This window comes from Schistocerca americana, chromosome 9 (genome assembly GCF_021461395.2).
Source record: "Schistocerca americana isolate TAMUIC-IGC-003095 chromosome 9, iqSchAmer2.1, whole genome shotgun sequence".
NCBI classification, from domain to species: domain Eukaryota; kingdom Metazoa; phylum Arthropoda; class Insecta; order Orthoptera; family Acrididae; genus Schistocerca; species Schistocerca americana.
The window spans coordinates 108200674-108214525 of NC_060127.1; the positions used below are offsets into that span (position 1 = coordinate 108200674).

Here is a 13852-nt window from a genome sequence, read left to right on the forward strand (position 1 = left end):
AGCCTAGCTTGTCACAGAACCTTCGTAGTCCCTGGTTCGGTCCTTCCACTCGACTCAGAAACAAAGGGCCATGAACAGGTCTGGGGACAATGCTGCAAATTGTGAACTTTGTTGTAACTCCATGCGCAAGGCTGGTCTTCTTGACCTTCTCTGCCTGTTGCTGGAATGACCCAATTATGACCTCAGAGCCCAGACGGCAGACATCGTTTGTTCCAACATGAGCCACAATCTACATTTGGTTACACCCTGTTGCATCAGTGCCTGCTGGAATAGCCTTTTCAACATGTTGAATGCGGTGCCCAGGCATACATGCTGAGTGCATATGGTGTCCTTTCCTGTTCCTTTCTGCCATTTCCCTAAGTGATACCATCATTTGCCATATGTTTGAACTACTGATGATTAATAGACCCCCAACTCTTTTGCGTTTGCCCCCTCCTGACACTGGACATAACAGGTTTCCCCAAAATGTGTGAAGTGAGTCCCACTGACTCAGTTCCAGTTTCAGTGAAACACAGCACCTCAGACTTGTTGGTTAGGGGGATTGGTACAACAACTTGAGTCCTCCCTGGTCCCTGTCCACCCTGTACAGGACACGTAGGTATACCACTTGCAGTCACATGGGCAAGTAATGACAGATGCTGTACTTTCTGCAGAGGAGAAAGGATCCACAGGAGAGGACCGTACTTACGGCACCTCTGGTACCAGTATCACAGGTACACGATTCTCAGGAGCTCTTCCAACACATCAATTTGCAGCAGCTGCCAATCGTTTGACAATAATAAGGCAATTTCCAGCTGCTTATGAATGTCAGGCATCTCATCCTGTGTTCGAAAACAGCATTCACAGTGGGGCTGCATTTTGCCTGCAGCAGTGTATTACAAGGCAGTGAACAAATAAATTTATATCAAGCCTGCTGATTAACTTTAATCTGTTGAGCTAAAAAGTTGCTAACTCCCTGTAAGAATGTAAGCAAATACTCAAAACAAGATTTCTATTAAGGCAAGACCAGTGCTAAAATTTATTATTGCCTGAAATGTTTTGAATATAATTACACTTGTTAGTAAACTTGTTCAACTGAATAGACATCCACACATGTTTATTCAGGTTGCAGGTTGCCAAAGATGTGAAAATCACATGATGAAAGATCAGGGCTGTTTGGAGGTTGTTGCAATGTTTCCCAACCAAACTGCTAAAACATAACCTTCGTCCAGTTGGCAGTGTAGGGGCGGACGTCATCATGCAATGGGGTGATTCTATTTGACAGCATTCCTAGACATTCTAACTCTGTGGCATGTTGCAGTTTCTGCAAAGTGTCTTCGTAGCACTGCACATTGATTGTAGCTCCACACTCAAGGAGCTTGATTAGCAGAGGGCCCCAGCAGTCAAAAGATGATGTCATCGTGACCTATGTTGTGTCACTATTCTGAGCCCGAGGGCAAATGGCAGAGCCAAATGTGGAAACATCCCATGTCTCCTCTGTCAGATAAATCCAAAGCTGTTCACACAAGTTCTGGTAAGGCCACGATGATCACCTCCTTTGACTTAAGAGATTCTCTGCTTGTTGACTTACTAAAGTGTGGAACCACAATCAATGCACAGCACTAAGGAGACACTTTGCAGAAAATTTGATGTGCAACAAAGTCAGAATACCCAGGAATGCTGTCACACAGAAAATTCTGTTGCATGATAATTCTCACCCCCACACTGCCAATCAGACGAAGGCTATGCTTCATCAATTTGGTTGGGAAACATTGCAGCATCCTCCATACAGCCTGGATCATTCACCGTGTGATTTTCACATCCTTGCCGACTTGATGAAAGACACGCGTGGACATCGGTTTCAGTCAGACGAGGAAGTGCAAGAGTGGGTGCGGTTGTGGATCCGTTAGCGGCCAACCGTGTTCTATGAAACAGGACTTGATCACCTAGTCTCCCAGTGAGATAAATGTCATAACCCATGTGGTGATTACTTTTGAATGGAACCATTCCATGGCACCATTGTGACAGGTACTTGGTTTTCATTCAACTGCCCCTCATTTGTAGATTGCATTTTTTTTATCCTATGGCAACATTTGCCCATCTTTGTCATGCATGAAAAGTTGTCTTATCATGACAGAAACACCATTTATTGTAAGGGCTTATGTGTTCCTTAGTGTCAGTATCATCTTCATTGTCCATTTTGTGTGCGCGCGTGTGTGTGTGTGTGTGTGTGTGTGTGTGTGTGTGTGTGTGTGTGTGTGTCTGTCTGTCTGTCTGTCTGTCCTTTCAGAGATGTCTGAAATAACAGACACCATTTTGATCCGGGTGCCACTATCAATCAAGACACAAAGGTGACCACTACACCACCCAGACACAGTGGTCACGACAGCGACACGGACTACTATAGCACACCTCCCATCAGACCCAAATTCTTGACTTACACCACACTCTACTGATGTTGTGCCCCTACTCATTAGCCTCTTTACTGCAGCATTAGTGATGTCTGGTCTTTTTAACATGTCCAAAAGAACAGACATCACATACGTGTAATAAAAGCAATGAGACCAGTGTCACTTCAGTGCAGATGCTTACTGAGCTCAGACTATTGCGAGAATTGGCAGGATGCTGCGAGTAAAGAGGCTGATCAGCATGTGCACTACTTCATTAGAGTGTGGTATAAGTTGAGAATTTTGGTCTGATGGGAGGCATGCTAGAGTAGTCTGTACAGTTGTGTACAGATGGCAGCACAACTGCGTAGTAAGCAGGAGACCCAGGTTTCGATTGCGATCCGGCACAAATTTTCAACTGGCTCCATTGATATAAATCAGTGCCCACAGGCAACTAATGTCTTTAATTTCTTTGTGTCTCATAGATTAGTTTGCATAAACCATTGAACACAAAATAAGTAACATTATTCATATTTCAAATACTGTATAATTTCAAATTGTATGTAATGAAAAAATGCATCTGCTGTATACAGTGTCAGTTGTGTCATCATAACCTGTTGGTGGCAGTATGTATGTCAGATGCTGTCATTAGGTTTGGCGACCTCGAGTACTTCAGCAGAAAAGCAGACTGCCGGCACTAGTTTCACTCTGTCCATTCCTGTCACTTCACGGTAGTCATCCACATCTCCCAGTTGCGCATTGGACACTTTACCTGCAGGACCAAAAAATGCTATGGTAAAGCACCTACACTTAAACCTTAACTGCATGCTATTCGTAAATTAATCTCTTATTGGCTATTAAAAAAAGAAAGAAATTGGTAAATTATTTTTTGTGTACAAACTGTTCACAATTGTTGACATTACTTCTCCACGTAGTCACCACTCAAATTCAAACATTTGTGGTACTGTGACACTGGCTACTTTATCCATTCATCAAACAATGGTGCGGTGCTTCAGCCATTTTTTGACAGTGTACTCGAGCTCATTGTCAGTTGTGAAGTGACAAATAGCCAGATACACATTCATCTTGTTGCCATGTCTGGACTGTAGGGAGGATGTTAAAAAATCTTCCATTCGAAAAGTTTTCAGTGTATCCTTTGTTCAATTCCAGTATATGGTCTTTCATTGTCACGATGGAGAAAGATTCCTTCGGTAATCACACTCTGCTGTTTGTTTTGGAAAGATCTCTGGATTTCAGAAGAGTCTCACAAATATGTTATGTCACAGTATTCTTACATGTTATTCTCATGAAATCTGTTGTCAGAATTCTACATCTACATCTGAATTTCTTTGTGATCCAGAAACTGTAATGATTTTTTTGTGATTTGACAACATCTGCTTGAATCTTTTGAGCCTATTTGAGAGAATGAGTGTGCATCCAATGTTTGGACTCTTCCTTAGTTTCAGAGTTCATGTGCTGCATCTACTTCCAGTTCCGATTCTGTTCAGGAATTGCTCCTACTCTTCATAGTAGCACTGCAAGAATGTAAAGCTGTGAACCAGTTCTTTCAGTTTTATGAACATCAGTTACCCCTTTGTGACAGTGTTAAAGAGGGTTGTCCTTTAAATGTGAGTCTCATCTTAACAAAGTTTGGTAATTGTGAACCAATGTTTCACACGTGCAATTTTGTCTTCATGTTACATAGCTCATCAGTCACATCTGAATGTCTTTCTCGAATTTTTTCATTGTGCACATCTTTGTGAAAAGACCCAAATTTTTTGCACCTCTCGTACCCCCCACCACCACGCACCTGACACAATTGCCCACGAATCTCGGTGGCATTGACTCGGAAGCGAATGAGAGAACATAGTGGCAACTGGTTGGAGAACACAGTGACACTGTTCATTTTAGTTGCCTGCCTGTTACACACTGACGAACACAACTGAGAGCTGGTGCAATGTGACCCTCAAAGTTTTCTTTTCTAATAGCATAAGTACTATGAGGCTACAAGCATTTGTTTATTTTTGAACATCAATCTGAGGTTAATTTAAGAATAGCTCTCCTACAAATGGAAGTAAGATTCTTACATTGTCTTTTGTTTATAATGTTTTGTTTCCTATCTACTATCTGATATTCTTATTGGTAGTCACGGCGGTGTGTTTGAGAGGCCACTTCGTGAAAGGGAGCAGGTTTTGCATTGCTTGCAGGGTACACAACTGACACCTCCGATGACCGTAACAACAACACAAACGGCCTGTACCGGCTGGACCTCACATCCCTGACCTGGGAGCAGCTGCATCCGAGTGGGAAACCGGAGCCTGCGGCCTGTGACAAGCTCGTCGGCTGGGAGTATGAAGGCAGGTAGGGACTGTGGCACAGCGAAAAGTGTGCATGAGGAATGGTCTGTTTTATACATACTAGAAGACAGCTCGACCTTACAAAGTGTAGGTGCAAAGATCATAATTAATGGAATTTGATTGGTAGCTCCGAAGATTAGATAGGTAGGTTGGATGAAGAATAGTGAAACAAGCAGTGAACAGAAGAAATTTATGGCACAGTTAGACTAAAAGAAGGAATCAGTTGATACGACAAATTGTGAGGCATCAAGGAATTATCGGATTTTAATAGAAAGAAATGTGAGAGGTAAAAGTTGTAGAGGGAGACTGAGGTGTGAGTACAGAAACCAGGTTCGAATTAAGTTTGGAGTAGTTGTGTAGAGATGAAGGGGCTTGATCAGGGAAGACTAGTGTGTGGAGAGCTGCATCATACCAGTCTTTGGACTAAGGACGACGATAACACCAACAACATTAACGACAAAATATTGCTATGAACTAGAAAAGCGAACTGGTTACATATCTAGGATGACAGCACCATTGTGTTTATGTCCGAGAAGTGGGGAGTGGAGGTGGGTATAGCATACACACCACTATTCTTCCAAGTGGACTACCGATACCTGCTACGTTTCTGTATGCACTAATAAATTAAGTGCCCGTTAGAACAAGAACAGAAATAGGGCATACAATATGGCTCACCTTGACTGTTCACGATTTTCGCTGTCCAAATCTATAAAACTACTATCCGAGTGATGTTGTTAGTTTCCGCATTTACGTTTGTTGTTTTGTCATCTGCTGTCTCAGTGGTGAATGGCAATGCCTACTCTTCGTTTGAATATTCCCTCGTGCATCAAAATATCTGTCTTTCAGTAGTCATCACACACTTTTTTTTGGCATAATCCTTGGCCTTTCTGCTCTTCACAGTAAAAGCTAACATCACAGCACAAAAAGCAATCTGACCACATAATCTAGTGGTTAACATTTTTGGTTAGTAACACTGAGGTGTCAGGGTTTTTGACCACTTCAAATTTTTCTCTGCTGGAAAGGCCTGGAAGGAGGCCCACTTAGCCTTTGGGACCAACTGAAAAGCCGCTTGGATACAAAAGCAGCTAAATGGACACCCAAGTCACCAGAGTGACATTTCTGGGCTAGCTAACAAGTCACTTTATTTATTAGCAGCAAAAGCCTCGGCCATTATTGCGTCAGGTAGATGGCAAGATGCTTGATGACTTATGAATATGGATCATATTAAAAAACTTATGATTCATTATGGATCATATTTTTTGCAGTGAGTGCAGAAAAATTTGTTGACCATAAAGTGACATGATTGTTATGAGAGTGGGGAGAGCTTGACACTTGCTCTTGACTCTATCTTAGATAGCAGCGTCATGTAGCAGTGTCATATACCACACTCACAAGTTACAATGTGCCTAGCATTGAGGTCCAGTGTGTACGGCAGCAGTCGAGAGGGAACCATTTTCTTGCAAAATTTTGTCAGTGGAATAAAGAGAAGGTTGGTGTTCCTCAATGCTGGAAGTTGTTGGGCTTTGATTCTCTCTGTTTACTTTTAATTTTTGTCTGTTGATTTGTACGTGGCAGTCCTAAATGTCCGTTATGATCATATAGGAGAAGTGAACACGAAACAAAATTCTGCGATAACAATAAGGACACATTTCCTTGCTATGTTGTTTGACAACACTCTTTGCATTGTGCAACATCTGTTCAAAGTGTGGTCTATATGAATCCTCTGCTCATCTAAATAAGCCACTGGCCACTTTAAATGTGAAACTTCATTTCTTCATATGAACTCTAATGTAGTATGCTCTTTTTACAAGTATTTTGTCCCTTGCATACATAATGACTCTTTCATTCTGGCATCTTTTAAAATCAAATCCTGTACATAAAACTTTTTATGGTTTCTTTCCGAGACCAGAAGTCCCCACCTGTGGAACAAAAGCTGTGAAGATGATATTTCTTTTTACTGTTCATAATATCACATAAACTGCTGTCTATTAATGCATTTATCTATATATTCAACAAAATAAAACTACTTAACGGCAAGTTGTCATGACGCAGGTACACTGAAGTGCCAAAGAAACTGGTATAGGCGTGTGTATTCAAATTCAGAGAAACAGGCAAAATACAGCACTGCAGTCAGCAATGTCTGTATAGGACAACAAATGCCTGGTTGTTAGATCGTTACTGCTGCGACAATGGCAGGTTCTCAAGATTTAAGTGAGGTTGAATGTGGTGTTACAGTCGGTGCAAGAGCAACTGGACACAGCATCTCCAAGGTAGCGATGAAATGGGGAATTTCCCATACGACCATTTCACAAATCTATTGTGAATATCAGGAATCCGGTAAAACATCAAATCTCTGACATCACTGTGGCTGGAAAAAGATCTTGCAAGAACGGGACCAACGACAACTGAAGAGAGTTGTCCAACATGATAGAAGGACAACTCTTCTGCAAATTGCTGCAGATTTCAGTACTGGGCCATCAACAAATGTCAGCGTGTGACCCATTCAATGAAACATCATCAATATGGGCTTTTGGAGCCAAAGGCCCACTCGTGTACCCTTGATGACCGCACAACACAAAGCTTTACACCTCACCTGGGCCCCTCAACACCAAGCATTGGATTGTTGGCTGGTCGGACGAGTCTCATTTCAAATTGTATTGAGTTATACAGGTATGGAGTGAGCCTCATGAATCTGTGGACTGTGCATGTCAGCAGTGGACTGTTCAAGCCGGCAGAGGCTCTGTGATGGTGTGAGCTGTGTGCAGTTGGAGTGATATGGGACCCCTGATACATCAAGATATGACTGTCAGGTTACATAAGCATCCTGTCTGATCAGCTGCATCCATGCATGTCCATTGTGCATTCCGAATGGGTTGAGCAATTCCAGCAGGACATTGCGACATCCCACACGTCTAGAATTGCTACAAAGTGACTTCAGGGACACTCTTCTGAGCTCAAACACTTCCGCTAGCCACCAAACTCCCCAGACATGAACATTATTAAGCATATCTGGGATGCCTTGCAACGTGGGGTTCAGAAGAGATCTCCACCCCATCATACTCTTATGGATTTATAGACAGCCCTGCAGGATTCATGTGTCAATTCCCTCGAGCACTACTTCGGACGTTAGTCAAGTTCATGCCACATCGTGTTGTGGCACATCTGCATGCTCAGAGGGGCCCTACACGATGTTAGGCAGGTGAGCTAATTTCTTTGGCTCTTCAGTGTATTTTCCATGATCAATTTCTTGTGCTCCTGCTAGGATGTAACGGTGTGTGCTATTTGGAACTATAATGTGATGGTAACTGATCACATGACCGAATTAGTTCCCACTATGACTGGGTAAGTAGTTCACCTTGCTAAGTAATACTGCAGTACAGGCTCAGCTCAGTTTGAAGGTAAGCACTTGCTGCTGTCCATAGTTCATGGCAATGCATCTGGAGCAAGTCTAAATCTCATTGTCTGCTGATAGTTGGTGCAAGTGCATGTGCAAAACAGTTGTAAACGGAACTAACTTCTGATGTGATGCACACTGTAACTCTATTTTATTGTAGCTTAACGAATGAATGAATGGATTAAATGGTGCGTGGGGGGGGGGGGGGGGGTGTTGCATGAAGGACCAGACTTTATTTAAATACTTGTAGTATGTTTGTGACAATTGCTTTGATGTATTTTTTAACACTGAATTATGTCTGTAAAAATGTGGATGTAAAAAGATTTATTGATATGAACTGACATGACTGTTGAGAGACTGGGGAGCTGTTACACTTGGTGTTCACTCTGTCTAAGATATCGAAGTCATATAGTACGAGCATGTCATTACTAACAATATATAGTTCACTTTTAATTAAATGCTATATACAAGCTCAAGTTACGCAGTAAAAAGTAACTTAGTAGAAGACAGTATATTTGGTATAGGCAGTAGTATGTACAGATTACATTACTTTCATCTTAATCCCTTCCTTCACAGATCATACAGTTAGATTGCATACGTTCTACCAGTAACAGTTCATTATAATATAGGTTACACATGTGTATTTTAAGTAGTGTGGCCTCATGGAGAAGATAAACAATTGAGTTTCTTCACCACCTCAACTCCACTCATAACAAAATTTGGTTCTGCATATAAATAGAGAAAGATGGTTGCCTGCCTTTCTTGGATGTCTCAGGTAGATGAAAGAATGATGACACTCTGGAGCATTCATTTTATTGCAAGTTCACTCATACTGACTTGCATTCGCCAGCATCAGGTTGCCATCACCATTGCAAACTATGAGTGTGCTTAAAACACTTGTACACAGAGCTCACATTGTCACAGCTGTAGATAGTTAGCTTGAAAAGCTCATGCACCTAAAGACAGTGTTTAGAAAGAATGGGTATTTCACCCAGCAGATTGATGGGCTCTGTCAGTTAAAAATCAAGAGTCATACAAAGAGAAGAACATGCCAGCAAAATCTTTAGGTTTTCTGTCTTTAGTTGGCAATAATCCTCTGTAAATTTCAAGCGAAAGTGATTTTCTGTCCACCATCTAAGATTGCAGACCTTTTGGGATCGGTAAAGAACGACTTGTTATTGTGGAAGGCCGGGGAATTTACAAAATCCCTTGTCAGTGTGGTATGGCTTACATAGGACAGACCACGTGCACTGTGAAAGAACACTGCGCTGAACATCAGATTTCCACTCACCTTTTGCAACCAGCAAGTCCGCTATTGCCAAACACTGTATTTCGAATGGACATTCAATAGATTATGGTAGAACTGTCACTCTGACCACAGCAACATCTTTTTGGGACTCCGTTATTAAAGAATCTGTGGAAATAGGCCTGGCAGAAAATCTGATGAACTGTGATAGCAGCTACCTGTTGGACAGTGTGTAAACCCATCACCTCCACAATTTTTTCTAATCGGAGATGACAGAGTGTGCCAATGGCCAATGCGAGCGGTAACACAGAGGACAGCAGAGTTATGCGGTTCCAACAGTGAGGACGCTGCTGCCAGGAAGTGTGGTCCGTCTGTCAGCTTGAATTCTGACACTTGTGGAGTACTCGCAACGCGCTATATAGGACGTAACGGAGCAAGTCTTTGTCAGTGTTCAGTAGCTCACATGAAGGTGACTGGCAGCTGCCCAGCCGAAACATTGTGCAATTAATAAGAAGACGACAGGATGTGAGCCCGAAATGTGTTTGAATATAGGTTGCACGTGTTTCAGGAAGAGATCTGACATTGTTTAGGAAATCTGCTGCCAATATTGCGTGGTATTTTTATTTTATTTCACAATGACTGGTTTTGATAGAATATTGCTGTGATCATCAGATCTTTGGAATTTATTATTTACATGTATATATGCCACCAATAGAATGAAAGCACATACCACTCATAGGAAACCACACCATGTTGGTTTGCCAAACATATAAATTATATATGTATCAACTATGTGCCCTGGAGTGGAGGTAAAGTGCAGTCATAGCCCACTCACATCATAGTAAGAACTGAGTTCTTCATGTGATATGCATGGCCTATGACTGCACTCTCTATTTGTTTCCCTCCACTCCTGGTGCTGTGGAGATTTTGTATGTGTGTTGTTGTTGTTGGTGGTGGTGGCGTGCGTGTGTGTGTGTGTGTGTGTGTGTGTGTGTGTGTTTGACAAACCAACATGGTGTCATTTCCTTTGAATGGAAAGTGCTCTCATTGTATCGATGAATGTATACACGCTAATAAAAAATTCCAAAGATCCGATGATGACTGCAATATTCTGTCAAAACTGGTCATTATGAAATAAAATAAAAATACCAGCCAATCTTGGCTGCAGAAGATTTCCTATTCTTCAATTCATTATGAGGTGCAATGTGCATTGCATTGTCTTTTAGCCTGATGACTAGCTTCTCACAAACAAATTCAAAAGTTCCATTAAAAATTCATAGAAAGTAATCACATATACAAACACAAAAGCTCTAGTTGTCCAGTGCATTGGATAATCCAGTGCACTGGATAAAAATGTCAAGCATATTGCAGCATGATCAAATGAAGCACTATTAAAGCCACAATTGAATATTTTAACCATTTATTACCTCAGTTAATTCAGTGTTTTCCAGTTAAAGTTAGTTGCCTTAATATTAGAAAACTTAGGTGACTACTGAATATCAAATGTACTTGTCTACAGTTAACACCCTCATTTTCATTTCTGTACGCAAAACGTTTTTCAAGTGAAATAACTGTGACAGAAACAGTGTAAACAGTGTACTGAGGTTTGTTAGAAAGCTATCCTTCTCATCAGTTCGTGATGATTCCCACATTGAAGTCCATTGTTACCTGAACCCCACTATTTCAGGCCCTAATGAATGCTAATTGAGTCTCTAAAAATATCAGTAGACTCTTATGGAAGTGTGCCAGCTGTTATTGTTCCCAGCAACAAAGATAGAAGGTTTTCTTTCCTGCATTAGAGATGAGCTAACCTCCTGAAATCTGGATGTGTGCAACATAATGTTGCTAATGTGACATATAATGTGCACAAACTATTAGAATCATTGAGAAAGATGAAAGGAAGATCAGCAGCATACACAACTGTTTTTCCTGAAGTATTTGAGACAAATGTCAGAATGATTTCTAAACAAGGCAACAGCTGATTTTCTGTTGCATCGTTGTCTAATTTGTGGTGATTATGGCTTACCCCCAATGATCTTGGCATGGGAAAGATGTTTAACTCCTACCTTAGCAGTGTACATCAGTCAAATATTGTGGGTGGATGTATCTTTCATTGAATTCTGATGAAATAGAAAAGAAATTCACAATAAATGGTGTGTCAGGTATAAAGGTTCAAACTCCAGTATAAATATTGGTCTGGTCGGAAAGAAGGTAGATCGGTTGTCGAAATATTATGGTTCAAAAATAGAAATATCAGTTTTGGCTCATCACTTGAGGGGGCAAAAAAAAGTGCTCATATCAACAAAAGAAACAAATGTAGGTATCATTTGAATACAATTTACTTTGCTCATGCACTGTCAGCTGCAAATCAGAGTAACACAAAATTAATTATAGTTTAAGTTTGTATAAGGGCAATCAAGCAGAAGATTTCTTGACCTGCAGAGAGAGACTATAGCCTTCGTCTCTATCCTCTTTTATTTGCCTACTGTTGGATGTAGTGTCCAGTTTGTTCCTACAATCCATTTCAAAATGATTGAGCCTTGGCTTCTAGATCCTCTTAAGGTTCCATTTCATAATTTGTGTGAATGTCTCACACCTTAACCAAATCATGGAAAATGACATATAAATCTACAAAATATGTTTCATACTACAGTTCTTTGATCTGATATCTGTTTTATACATTTATTACTTTACAGCTGGTATGCCACTGGTTCATATCACAAGCAGTGCTTCAAAATTCAGTGAATGAGTACTAACATTTTTGTATGAGAAAAGATTTTAATTAAAGTCATTTGTGTACATGTTCTTAGATCATTTGGTGGTCTGTTATACCAGATCAAGCCATTGATGGTGATCTGTCATTTTTAATTTTGTTTTCTCGTGGTGTTGTGATCATGTACCTCACAACAGTTGATAATTGTTCCTGCTTGACTAATAAAAATGTCACTAATTTAAATATTATAAAGAATACATGTTAAGTATGTGTTCTGCACAAACTTTTCATGCAGTTATTTCTTTATGCCCATATATAAGACTTATTGCTTTCTTGTATAACAGCAGTATTCTTTTTATGTGGGCATCAGCTGCACAGTCCCATAATTAAATCCATAGCAAAAAAAAAAAAAAAAAAAATATGTAAAAGTACTGTGCATTGTCCAACACAAATTTTCATTGATACAGGGTGGTCCATTGATAGTGACCGAGCCAAATATCTCACGAAATAAGCAACAAACAAAAAAACTACAAAGAACGAAACTCGTCTAACTTGAAGGGGGAAACCAGATAGCGCTATGGTTGGCCCACTAGATGGCGTTGCTATAGGTCAAACAGGTATCAACTGCATTTTTTTAAATAGGAACCTCCATTTTTATTATTAATCGGAAGGCAAAATAAGGCATCGGCGTGGGCGTGTTGTCCTGTCAGCCGGTAATGAGGTTGATAATGATAACAGGAGAGGAAGAGAGCCCGCCGCTGCAAATTATGTGCTGCCGTGTCTGGTACAGAAGCTGAAGGGTTAAAAAAGAGCAACCAACAGTTTGTGATCTGTGGTTAAATGGAACCTAGAACCATACAAGAAGACATGAAATTTCTTTAGGGTGAACACAATCACTAAAGCCTCCTTTTCAGTCTGAGAATACTGGTGCTGAGCGGGAGTTAAAGTCTTAGAAGTGTAAGCAATGGGCCGTTCAGACCCATCTGTGTATTTGTAGGTCAACACCATGCCGAGACTGTGCTGAGAGGCATCTGTAGCCAAATGAGGTGCTGACCTGGCTGAAAAGTGGCCAGACATGGGACAGATTGAAGCTCGGTCACAAGCTGGGGATCAGAAAAAAGGCACATTTTTAACAAAAGCGAGTGCAGGGGGAGAGCAACAGTGGATACGTCCGATAAAAACTTACGGTAGTACGCAACTTACGTAGAAGCGCACGCAGTTCCTTAAAGGAGGTCGGCCAGGGCAAAGCCGCAGTTGTGTCACAATAGTGACACAATGGCTCGACCCCTGTGTGAGAAATCTCAAAACCTAAGTACTCAGTTGATGGCTGAAAAAAATTGAGATTTGACAAGATTGCATTTGAGACCTGCAGACTGCAAAATGGAAAACAGTGATCGGAAATTGCTAAGGTGGTCTTCAGTGGAAGTACCCAAAACAACAATATCATTGAGGTAATTGATGCAGATGGGCGCAGATGTTCCAAAAAACTTCCAAAAAATTGCTAGCATGTTGGCAACATCAAAAGGCTTGTGTTGATATCAATATAGGCCAAAAAGTGTATTGACAATGAGAAGGTGCCAGTAGATTCGCCCAAGGAGAGCTGGAAGTACACTTCCGACAAATCAATCTTGGAAAAGTAGTGGCTGCCTGATAATTTTGTGAGCAACTCATCAGAGTGAGGCAAAGGTTGTATCTATCAGGATTTTTCTTTATCGTGGTACTGAAGTCACTGCAGAGGCGAAGCTTACGCGTCAGCTTCTTAATGATGACCAGTGA

General features: G+C 41.0%; 1 protein-coding gene across 3 annotated transcripts in view; it reads left to right on the top strand.

The window, feature by feature from the left end:
* The window catches only part of LOC124550989 (kelch domain-containing protein 2-like), a 121852-nt gene that overhangs the window by 63998 nt on the left and 44002 nt on the right, over positions 1 to 13852 (top strand). For 2 of the 3 annotated variants that reach the window (XM_047125817.1, XM_047125820.1), the window contains one exon: positions 4556 to 4727. In XM_047125817.1, coding sequence (XP_046981773.1) covers positions 4556 to 4727 — 172 coding nt within the window. The remainder of the gene's footprint in view (positions 1 to 4555; positions 4728 to 13852) is intronic. The other variant, XM_047125819.1, reaches the window with a different exon arrangement.